The sequence below is a fragment of the Amia ocellicauda genome, chromosome 9 (assembly GCF_036373705.1).
Source record: "Amia ocellicauda isolate fAmiCal2 chromosome 9, fAmiCal2.hap1, whole genome shotgun sequence".
Classification (NCBI taxonomy): Eukaryota; Metazoa; Chordata; class Actinopteri; order Amiiformes; family Amiidae; genus Amia; species Amia ocellicauda.
This window is the reverse complement of record NC_089858.1, coordinates 15,284,213-15,306,727: the sequence shown is the minus strand read 5'-3', so window position 1 is coordinate 15,306,727 and position 22,515 is coordinate 15,284,213. Positions and strand designations below refer to the sequence as shown.

Sequence of the window (22,515 nt, the reverse complement as noted above, 5' to 3'; positions counted from 1 at the left end):
GCTCAAGAGCCCCCTCGTTACCTCCTGGACCAATGCATGCTGACACCGGTGAACAGAGGAGGCAGTGTGCGTTAGGGGACCGAACACTTTTCACGGAAAACAAAAACTCAACTCTGACGCCACTGCAACAAATGCGAACGTGTGGTCTGATGGGGGGAAACTCCTTGGGGTGCATTCTGTAGCTGTCACCAGGTGTCTCCGAGTCTTATTTCTGTCAGTATAGTTTGGCCGTTGAGCAATATATCTGGGGAGAATCTGAGAAAACGATTAAGATAGAGCCACTTACTTGCCACATAAATCCTTTTCTCCCTTTAACTTTCAACAATAACATCAACAAACCGCGTTCGGGAAACTTCCTTATTGATGTACAGTGCACCTCGGTGTGCTTGGCTACAACTCATTCCGATTGCAAATCCATTACATTCTATCACAATACATTTAGTTACTCAATACAGGTGTCCCCTTTCGTGACTATGACCCGCGCTCAACATCTTATTATAGGAGTTGACATCCAAGTGTGGAATAACAAGAAGTGTTGTGCAGTTGCAGATGTGCAGTTGTGTTTTGATGCACTCGATTATAACTGCCCAGCAACATGAACCTCTTCTCAACATGCAAATACTCAAGCCTCCGTGCCACTTCCACAGGTTAAAGTCCAAAACTGCTGTTATGCATTCACTAATCACTTTTATAAAACACACGCTCATAAAATAAACAAACAATTTAATTAATACATACATACATACATATATATGAACATACACATTTTTCACAAAACTCAACACAGCAACCTCTGACTTTTTTTTTGCTAAGCAATTATACGTTTCAAGTGACAGATTACACCCAGATTGAAAGTGATTGGGAAAACAGGATAATGTTTCTTTAATCAGTTTTGTCTGAGAAATGCAGATTGTGAAATTTTCCAGCTACTTCCTAAGAAAAACGCATTTCACTTCTTGTTAGCTATGATTACCTTTTTGGACGCGAGGGTAGGGTCCTGTTTGAGGAGTTGGCTTAGTGCAGCGCAGTTCCCCAGCGCTGCAAAACGAATCCATTCTCGTTCCAGAGGATCCATCTGCAAGCGCTGGAACAACGACTGGCAATGTGATACAGGAACATGGAGAATTTGTGGAGTAAAAGAAACACATAAATAAAGGATTTAATGAAGGAATTAGAAACAACTTACTTTCTAAATTGGGGAAAGGGGAAGGGGGTGGGGGGGCAAGGAAGGGAATACATGAATCAGTGATAAATGAGGAGGGATGTTGGATATGCTGCTGGTACAAAGTTTCCAATAAAGTGATCCCTTTGTTATGCCAGGTAATAGATTTGAAAAACAGCATTACAAAAGGTTAAATGTAGAACAGATGTAAGGTATAAAATACAACATGATCAAAGCTCAGGTTTTCAGACAGATATGCCAGCAAATGATGATAAATCGGTCCCAGCAGAATTGTAAGAAGCACACAAATGTAACAATGTGCGAGTGAGAGTCTGGGGTTGGGAAAGAGGAGTGGGGAGTGGAGAGTGAAAACAAATGTCCATGTTAATTTGAATGATCCTCCGCAGAAGACCAAGTGATTAAGTTCCTACAAAGGAATCAGAGTTTCGACAATATGTAATTGATTTTACAAACAGCTCAAAGATCACCTTAATGATCTTTTGGTGTTTTTTTGCTTTGCTGTTTTTTCTCCCCGAAGTTTGTCCTTCTCCCAGACTTAGTGGCAACTGGATGAAATCATCACCCTGCACTTTTTACAGTTTTATTTTATTTTTAGCCTTTATCTTCTAGAGATATATTATCCGTGTGAAAGGCTTTAGTGAGAGACATCAAAAGCATTAACCTGATTTGGCAGAAAATTGAAATGAGTCAGGCCTTCACATGAGAGAGAGGAGGTCTGGTTTCCAGTCCTTTCAAGCATTTTTGCCTTTTGCAGAATGTTTAACAAACATCAGGTTGAAAAATACTTTGCATTTGTCAGCATACATTACACATTCATAGAGCTGACCAGAGTGGGCACCTGGTACGATTCGTAGCACATTACTTTATGGCAGAAAAGGACTACAACCTTTCCTCTATTTTACTACATAGTTTGAAATATGCTTTGTTGCAGGCATAAAGATCTGTTCGCTCATATTCAAGGTTAATGCCATATGTACTGAAATTTGGTCATAAGAGAGAGAAAAAAAAACAACAACCTTCAAACAACCTTTTTTTTGGAAAAAACAAAACCCCCAACAGAATAATAAAAATAACATGCAAGTGCACCTTGTGTAGTACCTGCTTTAAACAGAACTAAGCACTCAACACAAAGTCTCAGTCTGGAAGAAAACTCAGACTGAAGTACACAAGTTTGTGCACTAACAAGTGAACTCTAATAAGAAACACTTAGGAGGCCGGGTACAGAGAGGCGATTGTTAAGGCTGACAGCAGGGGAGCGCTGTGATAATTTGATCTGAACTCTGTTAATAAATCACTGCGCCATTACTCTTAGTTTAGTATCTGTTTATGCTTCTACAAATTGAAACCCCACTGGCTGAGCACTGCAGTACAGCGCTTGGCGCAATAACACATCGGTCCTGGCGATTAGTTCAAGGTGGAGAAGGTTTAGCCAATCGTCCCAAATCCACGGCTCCCTGTCCATGTTTTGTCTCTCCCTGCTGAGGTAAAGAGGCACAGACATATGTAAGTAATAAACCCACAGGCCCTCTGTCTACTGCAGGCTGAGTGGAAGGAATGCAGAACAAAACTATAAAATAATAATGGACGCAGAGACAGGGAGGTGAAAACACAGAAACACATCTGCAGGAGAGGAGAGGGAGCGGCACTAGGATGACTGTGCCACTTTAAGAAGCAGCCGTGCCCTTCTCTGACCCCTAGACTCACTGTTAAAAGCAAGGCGTACCGAGCCAGGGAAACTGACGAGAGATCAAAAGGTTGATAGATGAAGGCCAAAGGGGTGCTTGACCTGAGCTCTGAGCTTTAGCTAAGCCTCTTAAAGCAAGAACAGCACAACACAGTAATAAATGGCCTGGTCCCTTTAAAGTAAGATAACCAAAGGCAAAACAAAAAGGGTAAAATACATACTTGTGTTACTTAATAAAACATGGATATCTGCACAACTGCACAGATAACAGTCATTGTAACTGAGCGGTTACCTGCTTTGAACTTTCAAAGAGTTTAACCTTCCATTATTGAGGATTGATATGAAAAGCTAAACATCACAGTCACAGTCACAGTCAACCCAGACCTTAATAATTACCAAATTTGTAGAACCAGCAAGACAGATAATAAAACAATTAATTACTTTCAACTACTTGAAACATTTTCCTTCAGCATGTTTGCAAAAGACCCAGACACTCACGTCTTGGTCACACCACTTAGTCAGATCAAATAAACAGTTAATTTGCAGCAGCACAACTGGTAATATCCATGACTTTAAATATTTATGTGGAAGTGCAGCTTTAAATAAGAGAGAGGAATTCACTTCTGCAAGAAACATACACTCATTCTAATGTATTTCATAAGACTGTCAGAATCTTGGTACTGTACCCACTGTACAGGGCTATATAAACAGTGAGAAAGCAATAAATTTAAAACTTGGAAAATAATAATTACTACAAAAAAAGAAAAAGAAAACATAAGGAATAGGGAAAACTTTGAAAGATTAGCCCTCTCTTCTGGGAAATGGCCACGTCCCATAATGCAACAGGACAGGAACTACCTACCGAGGACCCCATTAGAACATCCATGAAATTAATAGTGACATCATGTTGCTTGGTCAACAAACACAACTTGATTGATGAAGACAAACGGCTTCAGTGATGACCAGGCACTAGTTTCCCCTGAGCAAGCCAGGCTCCACGGGCTGTGATACCACCGCATGAGGAGGATATGTTTCTGGAGCTCCTGCGGTATTAAATGTCACTTTTGTTGGTTCTCTCTCTACTGGTGTTTGTTTTATACTTTTTTTCTATTTAATTCTTACAAGCAAACTATGTTATTCCAACCATCCATCAAAAAGTCTGTTGAAGAAGCCATTAATAACACCACCATGTATTTCCAGTGTAACAGAAACCCCATACCCCACCGATCCCCAGTCCTTAAACACACAAGCCCGCGAGGCGGTGGTGGTGAACACAGCACTCCCCTGGTCCTGACACACATTTTACAAGCAGGTTCCATCCCTCGTGTTGTGGGCCAGGCTAATTTTAAATCCAAAAATGCATCAACATCATCACCATTATGCTCGCAGTAAGGCGATATTTTCCCTTCAAAAATCTGGGACTGAGGCACTGATAGCGATAAATTGTGTAATTGTAAATTACATTACAAGGTCACTTCTTCATCAATGTGTGTCACCCCCCCCACCGCCCTTCCCCTTCCCTCTACCCCTGTTTTTTTAACTGGAGAGATTGGGTTTCATAAAAAGAATGAAACTAAAGGAAAAAAAAAGGCGGAAAATTGAGTGAGCTATTTCATGTCATGATAAGCCTGAAGGAATCCAGGGGCTACCTTTGTTGAGCTGGCGATTTGCTGAAAGATAGAGCAACACTAATGAAAATTAAACACACAAACACACAGGGCCAAGCAAACGCCTAATACTATTTGTCATATCACTGCTCTCCTAGCAAGTCTGAGTGGAGAGCCTTGTAGGAATAAGGCTGACTTCTAACATCTTAGGACAATGTCACATATTGTTTTACTTAAGGCCTGAAAAGAATTACAGTGGAGTCCCTATTGGTTTGGTGTGTGAGGCAGCATCTCAGAGCTGTTAAGACAATCCATTTATCTTTGGAAATGGGAACAGCCATTATCAGCACTAAGGTAAGTCAGGAATTAGTTCATACAAGAAACGAGGGGAATAACAACTAATAAAGCAGATAACGATCTATACACTCTGAATAGGCAAGAGGAGCGGTGTCTCTGTCCTCTAAGGCTACAGAGAAAACACACAGTCTGCGTTAAGCCAGCAAATCAAGGCCATTGCCTAACAAGGAGGGAAAACATCCCCCTGTGATCCCATTTACTTTCCTCTTCAGTATTAAAGTCTAAGAGAAAAACAAATGGGAACAAGGACAAATCTATTCGACTCTTCTATTAACAGCTGAGCCAGAATATCCCCCCGCCTGCCCTGCACCTCCACTACACCGCCACCAGTGCAGCGCGGGGCTGTGCCTCAGCAATGGCAAACGTAACCACTGTTTAGATCCAGGAGCTGCAGAGATTTACGTTTTAAGATAAATAAAGCGCATTGCTACACCGCTCCAACACTCTGGAGGGACGACACGCCCTGCCGCTCTGTCCGAGACCTACCAGTGACACGTCACTTACAGCTGGGGTAAAAAAAAGAAAAACAATCTCACTGAGATTCTCTATTTGCAGAAACATCGCCAGCACAAACAGAACAACTGCCTTTCGCAGGAGAAGGTGAGCGTGGAGGAGACGGGCTGCACTGGTACCACAAGTCAGCCCAGCAGGGCCATGGCAACCCAGCCCTCATCTACAGCAACCAGAAGCATTAGCATCTGTTGCAGGAGCACGTGCATCAGTGTGAGCCGCTCTGAACTCACAGCAGACTGTGAAGATATCGCCTTAGGAGTGTGCCCGAGCATGCCAACACTTCTGCAATACATGTTACTAGCCTTCATCGGTCTACTTTGAAACACAGATTGCTACAAATGCTTTCAACGCCCCGAAAACACCCAAAAAGCCATGACCACAGTTGGAGTCTGATTTAGTCCTTGGGGATTGGGTGGCACCAGGACTCGGGCCACCCCCTCTAGCTGGGCGTGGGTAATGAGGGCAGAGAGTGATATGGTGCTGGCAGTTCTTGAACAGGACTGCAGCAGACCCACGGCTCTGTAAACCGCCTATGTGGGCCACAAGGTCACACGATACAGTCTTACCACGGAAGAAAAGAAAAGAAAGCAAAAAAAAAAAGAAAGACAGAAATATCCTTCCCTACCTGCACCCCAGCATGGCGCATGTTTGCGGGAGTGCTGTGCTGTGAACATGCCATTTCTGCAGAGCCACGGCTCCATCTGCTTTGTAGATTTTAAATTGTCTTCTGCACAGTAAAGCGGCAGGCAGAGACCTAGATATGTCTAAGGGATTATAAGAGGGTAACGTGCAACTGTCGAAGGTGTGATTTCAGATATGAAAAAAAACAAAAACAAACAAAAACACAAGCTGATCAGAGGCTGGACAGACTGGTCCTGTGTCTGGGTCTCTGAACACGTTGAACAAAATACCCGAGCAGGATGTTCTGAGAAGCCTTTTATATTATTTACAATGTTGTTTTATCAGGCACAATAGACACTGTCACCTGAAGTACATCTGAATCTCTTTCCTCATTGTTTCCTACACAGAGAGAGAAAAAATGCTAATTAATCTTAAAAACAATAATAAAATAAAACTAGGCAGACAACATAAAGAAACAAACAAGCCAGGAAACATGACTTGCATTCAAGATGAAGGTTTCCAGCGAAAGTCCAAATGGAAAGCAGATAAGGTTCTCATTAGCTGTCAACTATAAAACAGCTACATATTTCTTACTGGATGAAGAGAAGAGGAAAAAACAGCAGCAGCAATAACAACAATAACAACAAAAACAACAACTAACGCATCTAGCCAGAGGAAAAAAAGTCAATTAATGGTCTGTCCTTCATACCAGGCAAGTGGGAGTTCTAATTCTGCAAACCCAGCTGAATTTTTATGTTACAATAGTCAAATACATTAACTTTTAAACTCTGCCACAGCCCTGATGAGGCCCTATTGATTTTGCTTGTCTGGACTACAGGTCAATCAGAAGGAGCACCGTTTTCTTTACTTGGCGTTGACATTAAAGAGGTTTATTCTCCAGTGAAGTGAATACACACTACAGGAAACAGGGCTGTCGCGAATGAGCAGGGAAAGGAGACGGGGAAACAATTTTCTGTCGACAGAAATAAAAACAAACTTGAAAGAATAGCTGCTTAAAAACAGTTAAGGGAAACAGTTGTGCTTTGTTGTGCAATGATCCACTCAAAACAATACACGATTAGATCATTTAATAAGAGCTCTACAGTCTGCATACCACAGATAGAAATGTATATGTATACATACATACATACATACATAGTTTTATGGGGAGATTGCATCATCAATAAAATAATTTATTGCAAGAGAAAAAATGAAAATAAATGAGGAAAAGAAGAAGCAGTAAGAAAACCTGGCAGGGCATTTAAAACAACAACGGTTATACTAATTCTCCTACTAATGCAGCATAATCACTGGGAGGGATTAGGGAGAAAAGGGTTGGGGAAAAATCTCAATTGTGGTTTTTCTTCAATTGGACACCATTAGCTCCCATAGAAACTAAACACAGAAACCGCAACAACAGAAAAAGACATACTGGATGTGACAGGCCTCTTGGAGCTCGCCCTGGCGGGGCAGACTGTCTGAAAGCAGGCGGCTCCAGAGTGAAGCAGTGCAGCCCGCTCCAAGAGGAAGGACAGGGAGATTATACCGCTGCTCCAGCCTGTGCTCCAGAACCCAAGATAAAAGGGCTTATTAATAGCTTCTAGATTTACATGCACAAGTGGATGTTTATGTTGGAATTTGCTGCTTATGTGTGAACACCAGCAATTGTAAACATTACCATTTAGTCCAATTTCCTTTACATCAATGATATTGTTTTAACTTTTCAACAAGGCAACTGAAGTTTGAAAACATTTTCTGGTATTATCTTTTAAGTAGTTCCATGGTTAAAGCTCCCCTGGGCAGTAATCAAGGAGCAGCACTGCACTTCCTCCACTGCCTCTTTAAATTACAATGACTTTTATATAAACAGCCAGGGGAAGCGGAGCCGGGCCCAGTCCGCAGCTCCACACGGCACACCGCGGCCCGCACCACCCTATCCTGTGAGAGGGGGGTTGGACTGCTGCCTCCAAGGGCCAAGCAAGATGGCAGGCTTCTATAACATTACCAACATCATTATTATTATTATTGTTACTATTATTATGTATTCTCCGTGTCTCAGGCTCAGGTTACGGGGAGGTCACCTGCTCTGATGTCTATGGCAGTCCGCTGGCAGCATGTGACACAGTTTTGAAACAGAGGACGGGGGACAGCTTGATCACTGTTCAGGGTGCGAGGAATGAACTGTCCACCTTGATGGGGAGGAGTCGGGGGGGTAGCAGTGTTGTATGGCAGCGGGCGGGAGGGAGCACATGTGCAGCTCCTGCTGAGTTTTATTAGACAAATATAAAATTAACAACAGCCAGGAGCCATAATGGGTAGTTAGGTTGGTTCCAACACAAATCTCCAATTTGAGGTCAGCTGTATAGTCCAATAAAAGTTTACAGCCCCGGTTAAAGAAGAGCTGTCAGTTTACAAGAAACAAACTTTCCTAATTAATTATCAAATTAATAACCCCAGGTCTTTACACCGCTCTCGCCTGGTGCACACTTCTATTAAAAAGCCAAGCCAAGGCCGACCTAATAGCTATTGACATAAATCAATAAAACAGTGCTGTGAAATTTTCCTTGCTGTGCTGCCTAATAAGGGGACTGTAAAAGTCTAACGTGCAGGAAGAGAAAAGTGACCTAGCTTTAACATTAAACTTTATACCACCCTATTGCACATGTTAAATATGTAACATGTCAAATGTGCAATATGAGCTAAGTAGGTGAAAGTCAATATAGTTAGTACAGCACAGTTGGCAAGGACTGTCTGCTGCCTACCAACAAGCATTACTGAGCTATTATAAACTGGACATGAAGCCTGCAGTGTTAACTAGCTGTTATACACACACACACATCTGTCTGGACTGGGACAAAGATAAAGAGCACCACAGACACCAGAAGTGAAGTTTTGGTTTTAAAAACAATTTACTAAATATTTATAACATTTTATTTTAACAAAATGCATATGGTTTTAATGTTTAAATAGTTTTGACCCGTGCTGGACAGTTTCAAAGAGTCGGAAACTGTAATTCTACTGCACAGTGCCTTTCAGGGAAGATTTAACAAACAGATAAATTATTAATTTCCCATACAGCGGGCGTAACTGTGACACAATCTAGAAGAATGTGAACAATGTGCGAACATTACCTGGGAAAAATAACAGAGAGACATTTTCAGCACACATAATTTATATTTTATATTTCAATAAATACATCTTTAATCAGCTGAATAACAATAAGACTATTTTGGTTGCAACTGACAGACTGAGCTATTGTGTGTTATTATTGTCATTATCTGCCATTTTCATGTGGTGAAGCTAAGAATGAGGCAGTACATTACTGAAATAGTCTCTTCTGAGTCAAGGGGAAAATGCAGAGATTTGAAGAACGCCTGGCGCTGTACTAAATATAGGTTTAGCAGTGGAAGATGTGCATAAGATATTTCCTTCACAAGTGTTTGTGTATATAACACAGTGTTTAATAGGAGATCTGAGCTCTTATTCTGGAGGCTGTTTCCTTCAAGTGTAATCTTACCTGAGACGTAATAAAAACAAATTAATTAATTAATTAATAATGACCGAATCATAAATGACACCAGTAATTTAAAAAGTTGCAAAGGAGCAATGCCAGCAGTTGCTATTAGGTATTTAAGCAGATTAGTCAGTTCTTCAAAGAGAAGAGGAGAATGCAAAGTCCACTCTGTGTAAAACAAAGGGAAGGAGCAGAAGAAAGCCTTCATACATCTCCGAGCGGATTCTTCTCACCAAGACCTGCGAATGATGCTCTCAACGTGTGAGTCCTCCCAGATAAGATCAAGAGCAGATTAGGTTCCAGTATCAGAGATTAACTTTAGTTTTTTTTTTTTTTCTCATTCAAGCCTCTTTCAGGTCGTGTTGCTGAGCTCAGCCCTCGGGCCTGTGGGTAATGCCATTAGTGCCATTTTGTCGGCAGCAGGGTCCTGCAAGTGAGGGCCTGGTTTAATCAGCTTCATGCAGGGCTGGTGTCAAAGTCCCCACGTGCTTACAGGTGAAATGAGAGGAGGGAGAAAGGTGTCATCTTTACAGTAATTAAAACTCTACAATACACAGAAGGGGCTGTGCTAGGACACACTGTCCGAATGAATGCTGACAATTAAAGTGTGTGTGTGTGTTGAAAGTGGAGGGGGCATTGCACAGCAAGAAACATAATTAATCAGCCTATGATGAGTTTGCCACCCACCCACACAGTGACACAGAACTGCAAAAAATCTCAACAGACCCAAAGAAACAGAATATGTCTCCTGAAAATTTACCTAAACCTAATGGCCATACAGTACAGGCAGATAACCAGTGAAACACTTATTTTATTAACATTAGGTAAAACTATAAGCATATGAATTTACAAATGAATGATTCACCTAAGAAATAACCCAGCATTTATATATATATATATATATATATATATATATATATATATATTGATGTAATGAATACAAAAAAATCTCTTTCAGAAGTCAAAACTTACAAGAACTCCAATACTCCAGAAAAAAAACTAAAAAACATGTAAATATATGTGATCTAGGAAATAGTTTGGCATTGCACAATTCGTGTCATTTTCAGAATCAATGTGTTTGAGCCGCTTATGACTGAGCCACCCTCTGTTCTCAATTCCAGATGTCCAGACTTCCGTACAGTGTGGCTTTCAGACAGACAACCCAGTAGCCTCCGAAGAACATTATTTATATAAGTAATCCCATCGTCCACGGACGCTTCCTGTCTTCATCTCATTGAAGAGGAGAGACAGAGAGAAAAAAAAAAAAAAAACTTAATTCTTCATTCAGACCTCATTCTTTCAGATCAGCCGTCGCTCCACTGCGAGAGAAAGCGCCACGGCTCAGAGTGTGCTGTTAGAATAACAGGTCTGTGTGTGGGTTCTTTCGCAGCTCCTGAAGCCAGAGGTAACGAAAGCGATCTCATACTCTGGATGTGGAGGCCCCTCCGCGGAGACAAAGTGTGGGGGGAGCTGCCAGGGGGTCTTTAACAGAGGATCTTTGTACTTCAGATGCAAATGAATTTGTGGCAGAAGAATAATAACACAAGGAAAGAAGAAAGAAAGACAAAACCCTCTCAGATTCCAGACAACACAGGAGGGGACGACCCTGTGGAGCACCCACCTCTCCGAGGCTGCTCTGTAATGCCATGTTTCTCATATTCATAAGTGTGTAACGGCAGCCCTCGCAGTTGACAGGAAGGAGTTTTGATCTGATGCTGAAGATGATGTTTATACTTTTTAATTTATTTATAATGTAGCCCAGTAGCCCCTGCCCGCTCTCTCTCCTCCTAGTTCAACCTTTCACCTATGCTGGGGGGCGATGGCTCAGCATCTCAGAAGTTTTCGATTTCATGGCCGTCAGACGTCAGAATTAGAAAAACAAAGTGGAAATTAACCAAAGCGGACAGGAAGTTTCAGAGACGCTAGAAAACACCAGAAGATGGACGTGAGTGAAGGATGGATGTCGAATGTGGGGGCTGAACTTCTCCTCCGAGTTCACAATCCCACTGTCAGCAAACAAAAACGGGGCTAATTCCGGGATTTGTTCTCAGGGGTTGCTGTCCAAATTCTTTCTTAAATGATTTTCTTTCATGATTCATTCAGGCATGCTATATACTATTATTATACTACTCTATACACTGCACAGCAAACACCCCATTCAAACCATGAAAACCCTATCCAATCTTTATCTGGCTCAAACTAATATACAAAGCCAAAGTTTCTGGATGGCAGATTGTACAGCCCCCGGTGATCCTCTGGCTGTGGTGTGGTCCAGAAGACAGCATAATGGAAGTCCTCGCTCTAGACAGCACTGTGCTGTGCAGTATAACATGCCAGTTTTCAGTGCTACTCTCTTTACTCCCCAAGGAATAATAAACCTTGACCATCACCATCCCTGTCCCTCTTCAGTAGCGAGGTGGTCCACAGTGTCAGGACCTGTCCCCACACAGTGGCCAATCCCAGCGCTCTCTGTTTCTGCAGTGGACACTGGAAGGATGGCTGGGCTGGGTCCGCAGCCCCCTATCAAGAAGGGGACACGTGCAGCTCCCACCTAGACCCCAGGCCTGAGATGCAGACTAGGCATACAGCACGCCACACTCCCAAATCCACCCTTACTAATGTCGCGCATTGAAAAGGAGACACTGACTGGCCACATTGACTCCGCTCATCCACACATGAGGAAACCCCTCCACAGGCGCCCACACCAGCGCCTGTCACAGCCATGCCACAGCCTGCTCCTTCCCGTACACACCGCGAGAAACCAAACGCCCGCAGGCAAGCAGATCCCACGGATGACTGGGAGTAAATGTGCTATACTTGCAAAGCAGGCGCTCTGTGAATCTGGGTGAGGCTGTTTTGGGCAAAACTTACCATGAAAAGGAGACGACATTAATGCAGCAGCGCACTCTGCGCACGGACATCCGGCACTTTGTTACAGTGTGAGTTTAAAGATCAACTGCCAGCACCTTCAAAGCACTGCATTATCCCTTTATTGCTCTGGAGAACACACTGAACATGAGGTCCATTCACACAATTATATACATATATATTTCTGCACTCATTTTTACATAAACCACATCCACAATGACGAGTAATTAATTGATACTTAGACCAATCTGTAAAATAATTACTCAGTTGACAGTTACAGGCTAGAATTACCCCCATGTTTTGTACCTTTTGTGTACTGTATCCTGTTGTCTTTGAACGTTGTCAGTACACTGCACTTGTTCTACTGTAATGAATATCACAGTGCTCCGTTTCTCTGTTTTAAATAACCCTGTTTTAAAATTATGAATTTTTATGTTTTTCTGAGTTTTTTGTATTAAATGTGGACTCATCCAACTACAGGACCTTTCACCCTCCAGCAGCTATCTGCAGCTAAATGCAGAATGGGTTTCACAGGGACTCCAAACTAACAAAAAACAAAACAACAACAAGCAAGTCCTAATAAGGAAAGCTTCTTGTAGGATAATGCAAACTAGATTACAGTGGGGAAAAAAGCACTGCAAGACCATGAAGGCCAACTGCAGCTCTAATCAGATTTCTCTCTTGTTTGCAAGTTTCCAGACGGCCCTGAGACCCTAAAATAAATAACAGAACTTTTAAAAATCTGAAAGAAAAGGCAGTTCATTAGGTTTTTTTCTTCTCCTTCTCCCAACAATAAGTATTTCTGCTGCCAAGCAGTCAGAGACAGGGTTGGTTTCCTCTCAGATAATTGATGTAGAGTTTCTACAGCATCCAGCCCCAGACATCTTTTCAAACGTCAAGCAGGAAATCGCACCGTCAAAGGAAAACGGTGCATTCCTTTTACACAGTTCGGGCCTGACCCTCAGAAACGCTAAATTTATACCACTGCTGCCAGATTCACTTGCATTTCCATGCCCTCCTGTTGCTAAGATAAAGGATGTTTCCCACTGCCTGCGCAGCCGCCGCTCATTTCAGACTCCAGCTAGGTTCTGACAAAACAAGCTGCTGTCACCCCAAATTGAGCAAATGAGCTTGTGTCTTACAGGACGAAGATGGGAACAGTTACTGGATAGCGCCCAGGGAGCAGAGCAAGGAACCGGTCTCCATTTCCCCCTGACCTTTCCGAGTCCCGCTCCCCCCAGCCCCCTTTCCTCTCAGAGCTCGGCACAGACTGGGCCTGTAGCCTCCATCACTCTCCCTGGCTCAGCAGTCGCACAGGAAGGACAGCCAGACCTTTTAGTTTCAGCCAAACAGATCAAGTTCTGCTTTCTTTTTCTTCCTTTGAATTGTTTACACACACACACACACAGGCTGCTAATAATACACTGCAGAAACTAAAAGCTACATACATATATAATACTAACAATTAAAAATAAACAAACTTTTAGCCATGGGATTGACACATTCTGTTAACATGAATTAAAAAAAAAACGATCTATTGATTGTAATGCAATATTATGGTAGGGGCCTGTTGATGAACAACAGTAATGAAAGCCTGGAAAGTGTTCTGTGTTTTTCACATTACACTTCAAAGACGACACCGTGAAAAGAATAACTGCACTGACTGAAAAATATCTAATTAATAATAATAAAAATGTATTGTTTTTACCCTGGTGTGTAATAATGTTTAAAAAATGTTATATTAGTTATGGCCGGTGATCTTTTCTTAATACAATCAGGCTCTGACGGTTGTTTGAACCAGCTATGCATTTCTTCAGATTTTAACGCTGAATATTTGGTGGTCCCTGTAAACATTGTTACTCCCACAATACCGGGAAGCGATTAATCAGAACCCATACCTCAAATCGTCAGAGAAAACTGAACAACATTAGGTATGCAGTAGGAAATATACTGGGAGCAGTTTGCAATCATAAATTATGATTTCCATTATTTTCCCATATGGAGTTCCCATGAGTTATAGCAGACTGGGGCTAGAAGCGGAAGAAAAAAAACACGCACACACTTTTGTTCTGTCTTTAAGAAAAAATCGTATAAAATAGTGATGGAGAACAAAAAGCAGGGCGTTGAGGAGGGTCATTCACCTTTGTGGGACATGGTTGAGTCTCTAAATACTGTAGGTAGCGTCAAGGTGTGTGAAGTGTACAGAGGCTCGGGCTGTTCTATGATGGTAAGGCAGGGCTGGCAGGTAAACTCCACTACGAGCAAGCAGCTTCAGTAGGTGACAAACACATACCGTCACAGAGGAGGTGGTGATGCTCCTCAGGTCATCCTCCACACTCTCGGGATCAACGTCGCTCTGAAACGAACACACAAACAGTGATTATAACATTGATGCATGTAATGCTCAACGCTCAGAACATCACTGTCATTGTGAGTGAGAGAGAGAGAAGAGGAATGGACAGACTACTTAGGCATTTCAGTTCTAGACTATGTCTCCCTAAAGTGACATGTCCTCCATGTTCCAGAGTGGAATGACTTGTGACAGTTGTGTTCCAAGCCTGCTGTGATCTCTTTTCTGTCCAGACAGGCCCAGCAGCTGCATGGCGGGGGGTAAGGGCTCTGTGGCTAATATGTTCCAGAACCACAAGTGAGCCGTCAAGCCCAACGCCCAGCCGCCTCTGATTTGCAATGGCATACTTGGCTCCCAACAGAAAGGAAAATACAGTCCCTTTTTTTTCAAATACATACGCGGTGGATATGTTTATTAACCTATACCATTCATCTTATTTTGTTTGGTTTTACTTCAACGAAAAGCAAAGCTAGGCTGACAGCAGTGAACAGTTTCTTTTAAAATGATTAGTATTTAAAGTGCCACAGTGTGTTTCTTTTCCATTTGTAAGCAATGGAAACAGGATGAGTCTAATGTCCTCCTCACTATGGAGGTAACTCTTCACAAACCACCTTGACGTTGAGCAGAAATTCAGACACTCAACTGCAGGACATTCAGCACAGGCTCCAGCAGCGGGAAAAATAATTATAACGAACCCATTAAAATCCTGATACTGAGCTCTACTCCCGAAGGTTTGCTAGAACACTTCTTTGAGGGGGACATTGTTTTAAAACAACTCTAAAGAGTCCTTTCATCTTGAAAATGGCATTTCTGTTTGTACAGCCCGTTGGCACTGACTCACACGCTACAATGGACGCAAGGTCTTATCTCAAGCTGTTAATGAGGAAACACGATTTCATGTTTGCATGCCCATCCCAACTCTCCCGCTTCTTTCAGTCTGACTTTCAAGGTTTGCAATTAGCATTTCTTATAATGTTATGCTTTACCAACTTGTAGGCTGAAACAAGACTAAAGCAGACTGTACTGTGTCATGATAAATGGAAATGTAATTTCTATGGGATTTGTTGCAATGGTTCACAGAAGGCAGCAGTTTCTTTTTTTCCCCTTTGCTTTCTTTTCTCTTCCCTCTTCCCTCTTCTCTGCATCAAACAAAGTCTTTTCTATTATTACGGCTTTAGTGTGGCCCAGGTTAAAGACGGAAAGGCTAGTCTCACAGCCAGAGACCCCCCGAGGGGAAAGTTGAGTCCATTACACATCGGATTTCATCCTACAATACCCGTCCTTCCGCAGTAGGTAAGTATTTTAGGATAAGTCCCCTGTGTTATTGTGGATATGTGTTCTCCGTTTGAAATGGAAACAAGTGTTGCTCTTTGTCAGTAGGGCATCGGCACCGGCAGTCCTCTGGGTGTGAGAGGAAAGAGATGTATTTTAGTATCACCACCATGCCAAGAGCCTCCCTCCCTGCTTTTCTCTGTGTGAGGGAAGAACACAAATCGCAAACCATGCAGCTCTGCACAGCCTAATATCATGCATTATGGGGTTGATTGGTCTACCTTAACCATCGATGATACCTACAGTACTTATAAAAGGTCATAATTCATAGTATTATGTCCTCCTTCTGAGAAAGATAGTGGCAAAAATAAGTAATTAAGGACTTAATAAGCAACACTTGTGTGCTCCCTCAGGTCGACTGCTTCAGATAAAGCATTCGGACAACTTTTAATGCTACCCCAAGAAACGGTATTTCATCCGTGAGGTCAGGGCAACCTCTGCAAACCTTATCTCAAGCACTAACAATTCTGTTTAGTACGGGAATGCAGGGAGTTTGTATTAAAACTAAGATGAAAAATCAACAACAACCCCCCCCCACAAAAAAAAAGATAGCTATATCTAGGTAGGTAAGTCTGCAGGATGTGAAAAAACTAAACAAAACAAGCATAAAGCAGAAGACACGAAAGCAGGTCAGATAACCTGCCTCCAACTTTTTGAACTTGAAAAGAAAAAAAGATAAAACATGTAAGAAGTCATTTCCTTATAAATCCTCATTAGAAGCTCATGCTCTCAGTACACAAATCACAACAATCAGGGCACATGTAATTTGTACCAATGGGGAGATAAGGAGCACAGCCTTTTCAGAGACCTTGAGAGTGACTGATGATTGTCTTTACAGGCAGGTCAGAGTATCATCATGATCTGTTTAAGATCTTCCCTTCTGCTGAACTCCTGTTGACCATCATGAGCCGCAAACACAACCCACTGATGGTTTTGAACAGAGCCAGACCTTGAGACAGCTTGAAGATAAGCAGAGCCATTCAAATCTCCCAATAACAGAAACCAAAACTGTCCAAACTGCCCTCCTCTGATTTTAATTGCATGTGATACTGGAAACGGTAGTTCATGTTCGCAAAGACTAATCATCTCTTATGCATTTTTTTTTTCATTTTTGTTTTTTGTTGTTTCTTTCTGCTGTGAATTCAATTAATTTCTGCCCTTCAGCATCACGTGCTTTTTGGATTTTTGTTTTTTTTAAAACAAAATTTTTGTTTTACATAAAAATATTGATTTTTTTTCTGTTGACTGAATAAAAAAATTATGAAGAATGAATGATACATTGCACAGCATTACTCTTTATTTATACTGACACAAGTGGAAAGTTTGGAAAATGCTAAATATATGCTCTGTGATCTTTCCTCACTTCTAGTTATTTTAACATTTACACTCTCACACACATGCAACACTCACATACACGCATGCAATACACACACACACACACACTCTCACACACATATAAGTAAACTGCAATTTCATTTCACGTGATAAAAAAATAAATAAGCCACTGAAAATAGCCACTATAATATAACTACATTAAACTATCCAGTCCAGTTTCTGACTTAATTGCAGATGTTCAATATTATGCTTTATTCCCTTAAAGTTTAATGTTATATTACCTGAAATAAATAGTAGAATGCATATATATTATTATGATGTGTATATATATAATTTTCTGGAGCTCAGTGTTGCACAGAGGGGGAGTGGGTCTCGCAGATACTGTTGTGAGACTGCTGAGGAGGGTTTGGGAAAACTGCTCCTGCTAATTTAGTAGCTTTCTGTTGAATGGAGGCAGACATTGGCATGCAGTGGTGGAAGGGGAGTCAGGGGCCTGTCATGTTCTCTCCTAACACATAATGACACACAGGAAAGTTATGGTTTTCTGCAGAGCACAAGGATTTACAATGAATCAAGAGCTCAAACGCAAGCGCTGCATCAAACACCAAGAAATTAATGCAACATGTAAAAGTAGTGTGGTTATTCTTGCAGTGTGTGCTGACACCTTAACACCGTGTTCCTCAGCGAGCTCATGCACAATATCCAAGGCACTCACTGTTTCTTTGCTAATAATTAGTGTCTGTGCAAATGCCAATTTTGTTTTTTAATCATGAAAAAGTGTTATGTGTTTCACAGTTTCACAAGTTTAAACGCATGCTAAAAATAAATACATATTTTCGGTGGAACATTCAATTTCCTTTTAAAAGATTACAAAATATATCTGAAAGTAAAAAGGAGGAGGACGAGACAATGTCTTGTTAATACAAAAAATAAAAATAAAGTCCTGTACAATGAATGAAAACTCATGTTGATCATATTTGAAAGTGTAATTCCGTCATTTTCTCTCATTTGAAACACATATTTAGAGAGAGATATAGATACTTAAAAACATGTCATGTAAATAAAGAAGTCAAAAGGAAATGATGAAAAACAGTCAAAACACAAATGCTCATTTATTTTATTTCCGTTTCTTTCTATATACTATAAAGGTAAAGAACAGTGTTTCAACTATTGAAATGTGTGTCATACTGACACAAAACACTTCCATCAGACTGGCTGTGCCTGGGCAGACAGTTTGGGTGTGTCTGGGAGGCGAGGGACAGACTTGGTCAAATCACAGCGCGAAACACATTTTTGTGCGCTTTAGACAAATATAAAAAGTGACTTATTTAAAGACCACTGGTGATATGTAAGGTGTCAGTTTGAAAAAATAACAAATTGTCTGTCACAACAGAACCTCTTAATATAAAAACTTTTTAAACGTGCAAACCGTAAATAATGCATTGGGGACTTATATTCTGATGGGGAATATAAAACAAATATTTAAGTCATTTTACATTTTGGCACTTTTAATTCCCTAAAAACACTGAGGCCTATCAAACAAAATGGCCCAATGCTGTAAATCTCTCTGCAAGAACACTGTTTCTAAGAGGGTCACAGAGAAGTCACAGATTTGAGAACCTATAAAATTGTTACTTTATGGCTATTCCAATTGTTGTACATTAGAATTATGTGCATTGTATTACCTCTAATGAATGGCATAAATTCTCAGTTTACGACTAAACCTTTATGAGGGAGGGAAATTGTAAAACATATGCTTTTCACTTTACCGATGTTAACAATTTTGTGTCTTGAGTTTGGACTGGACAGACTTTTTTCATTAGAGATCTCAAATGGGAAGAAAAAGGAAAAAAGCTGCTTTCACACTAATGCATTTTAAAGTCATGAGGAGAAGCCAGATATCACCTGTCTGTGTGCCTGTGTCAAATTGTCACATTTACCTGAGACTTCTTCATTTGGAGGAATAATAACATTTGTATTGTAACATCAGGCATTATCCTATGTTTATATATTTGTTTCTAAATATATATATATATATATATATATATATAATGCTACACTGAAATTACAATGCGCTTTACTGTAATATATATATATATATATATATATATATATATATATATATATATATATACACAAATCGTTAATTATTGGGAGCAGAATTCACAACCGCACTTCAATCAATCTTAAGCGTCACTCTGACTGAATCAAATGTGTACAAATACAGAGTCTTCAGCTATAATGCTGCATTCAGACACAATGACACTTCAGATATATATTGTCCAGGGACAACAAGGATACAATTATTGGCCATCACCAACACACAAACGTAGTACTTGCAGCCCTGAATAAGCAGTGCAGGACGATGATGCAGCACACAATGTCTCTATTGCAATGTATTTCACTGGAGTGTGTTTGGCAATGCAGCCAAGAGACAAACTCCAGCAGAACGAGGGGTATAACTAGGCTGCTGTACACAACCCTTCCTATCCCTCAAAGATAACCTTCGTGATTTATATGGTTCCATTTGGTGTTTAATAGCTGTATAATGCTTGTGGTGTTTGCTTTTTCAGTAGCTTGAAATACGATTGTTGATAGAGAAGTCCCCATAATTATGTCAGGTCTTTATGTGTACCACTTATTGCATGTGAGGTAACAGGAGGTAATAAACAACAATGCACCTTAAAGAGATCCTTGGTCACTTTATTGCTTATTTATCAGCAGTGGTTAGACATGGGGCCAAGGGTGGGACGGCAGCAGGTTTGGCAAAGAAACTGTTCTCGTAACAACTTCAAAGTCACAAAGGCACTGCAGCTGCCTATACCAACTTCTGTCTCCTTCAAACATGAAACAATATTTATGTATTTACTGGATCAAAATATCAGTCCTCATAAAATTTTACAGGTGTGAAACACTAAAATAAAATAATATTTAAATAAAATCACACCAAGCAAAGAACTGGATACATTATCGTTATTATTTCTACAACTATTATTTGAGGATATTGTATTATAAGATAAACTTTAAAATAAATAAAATAACTACAAGACACAGTACTCATAAATTGCTATCTCCTCTAATATAACCAAAACGCGTTTAGAAGCGGACTACAGATTAAGCGTTTTACAATAGAAGTTGCACAAGACGTCTCTGACTAATACAGCAATTAAACAGTGTTATTATGCCTACATTTTTCAACCCACACTACGATTATAATGGTACTTGGTACATCACAGATTCAGATGTCTAAAAGAATAGATAAAGGTGGAAGGGAGAGAGAGAGAGAGAGAGAAAAATTAAAATATCTTGTTAGTACACTGTGCCTACTTTTTAAAATGTGTTATCTATCCATATTCAGTTATGTTAATCTAATGATGAGCAATATTACACAAAGGGCATGGAAATTGACATTGTGCGAGCGGGCCAGTTCAGCGCTTCAATGATGGCAGGAGTCTGTATTCAGCTGTATTCCAGCACTCTCATCAGTCTTTTGTGTGCTGCTCTTTGGTAAGAGTGAAGCGTGAGCCGATAAGAGGAAAGACGACATAATCACAGACCTTCATTTCCCATTGACAGCACCATGCAGCCAATTCACAAACATTTTCATATCAATATTGAGCACTTTTGCTACATGCTAATCCATCAGAGTCGGGTATTAATCCACCCCGTGCCGTTCTCTTTTCAAATGCTAACAATTTTCCTCTCACAAGCCGAAACATTTGTCCTACAGCCCCTCGCACAAAGACACTGCACTGTCAGCAGTGATTGATCAGAGGTTTAATATAAATGAGGAAAGCAATGTACATCATATCAATGATGCTGTACATCTGCACCTGAAAAGATACTTATTTTCCAGATGATTTGAATGCATAAGATAATGAAACCTTCGCTGTAACAGCTTTTGCAACGCCAGTCTTTGTGAAAAGAAAAAGGATATTTATCTTTGGCTGAAAAAGGAGTTTCTCGTCGTCAGCTATTTGAATTGCATTTACAAACGCAGCCGGGATTGAATTCCAGGACTATCTTTGATTATTGAAGCTTTCAGAGGAGAACGTTCCCAAGACAAAAAGACTTAAAAGCTTTTCACAAATTCACATTCTGACTTAAACAAATTAAAAAATATATCTGCATACATTGTAATGGTTCCTTCATTTGTAATATATATATTGATACATACAGACACATGTACATATATATGTGTGTGTACACTTCAGTGTGTGTGTGCGTGTGTGTTTACATATGCATGTGCATGTTTGCAGGGCATTTAGCAAGAAAAAAAAATCCTTTTTACAAACTAAGAAAACAGCTGAGATATAAGAGGAGCTTTGGGACAGCAGTGGTAAAATAAGAGACAATATAGAGCGGCCCCATTAGCAACACATTTATCATCTCCTGTAGATTATTTAAAACAATGACAGGGTCAAATCACTTTAAATACCTTGGGGAAATCAACATTTGTCATTGCAAAACAAACCTGCCTCTTAAGTATCACAGTATTAATTCATTCTGCGGTGGATCTGGAGTGGTTGCTGCGCTGTATGTTTTAATTCCGTCTTTAACAAAACCCCAGGAAGTAATTGTTCTGTGTCACTTATTTTTAGATCATTTTGCTCCACTTCCACACAGGTATTTCATTCATGCCTACGATCTTCTGTGTGCAGAGTGTTCAGCTTATACACAGAGATGCACAGAGACACACAGAGAGACGCACAGAAGGGCTGGTTTGAGTAAGGTGTTAATATCACTGCACACACCCCTACATTCACCAGCTTAGCAAGTCATAGACCCACCGTTACTGGAGAGATCTTCATCTCCACAGACTGACAGTGGCTGGAGACACACATAGATATACATATATACATAAATAAATAAACACACACACATACATATATCTATTTACCACATTCAGTCACAGTTAATTTTCACTATGATCCAAGGCTCGAAAACTCTCTATCTAATCCTAAACCTGGAAAATGGCTCCAGCGCTTGGTTGTTGATTTGCTTAACAGAAGACCATGTGTAAACCTGAGACCAACTCAGGAGAAACCACTTGAGCAGCTAGCACTGCTGCCACCCTGTCCTACACATGCACCCTGTGAGCAGCCATTTCATTCTGGGTAATGAATGGTCCTCCTACTTTGTCTCTCTCTC

At 40.7% G+C, this 22,515-nt stretch overlaps 1 protein-coding gene across 1 annotated transcript in view; it reads right to left on the bottom strand.

Moving 5' to 3' along the window:
• Positions 1-796: 796 nt before the first annotated feature.
• The window catches only part of LOC136758249 (uncharacterized), a 75,410-nt gene continuing 53,691 nt past the window's right edge, over positions 797-22,515 (bottom strand). Inside the window, exons 5-6 of the mRNA XM_066712511.1 lie at positions 14,641-14,703; positions 797-1,096 (exon numbers count right to left, since the gene is read on the bottom strand). Coding sequence (XP_066568608.1) covers positions 950-1,096; positions 14,641-14,703 — 210 coding nt within the window. The 3' untranslated portion in view covers positions 797-949. The remainder of the gene's footprint in view (positions 1,097-14,640; positions 14,704-22,515) is intronic.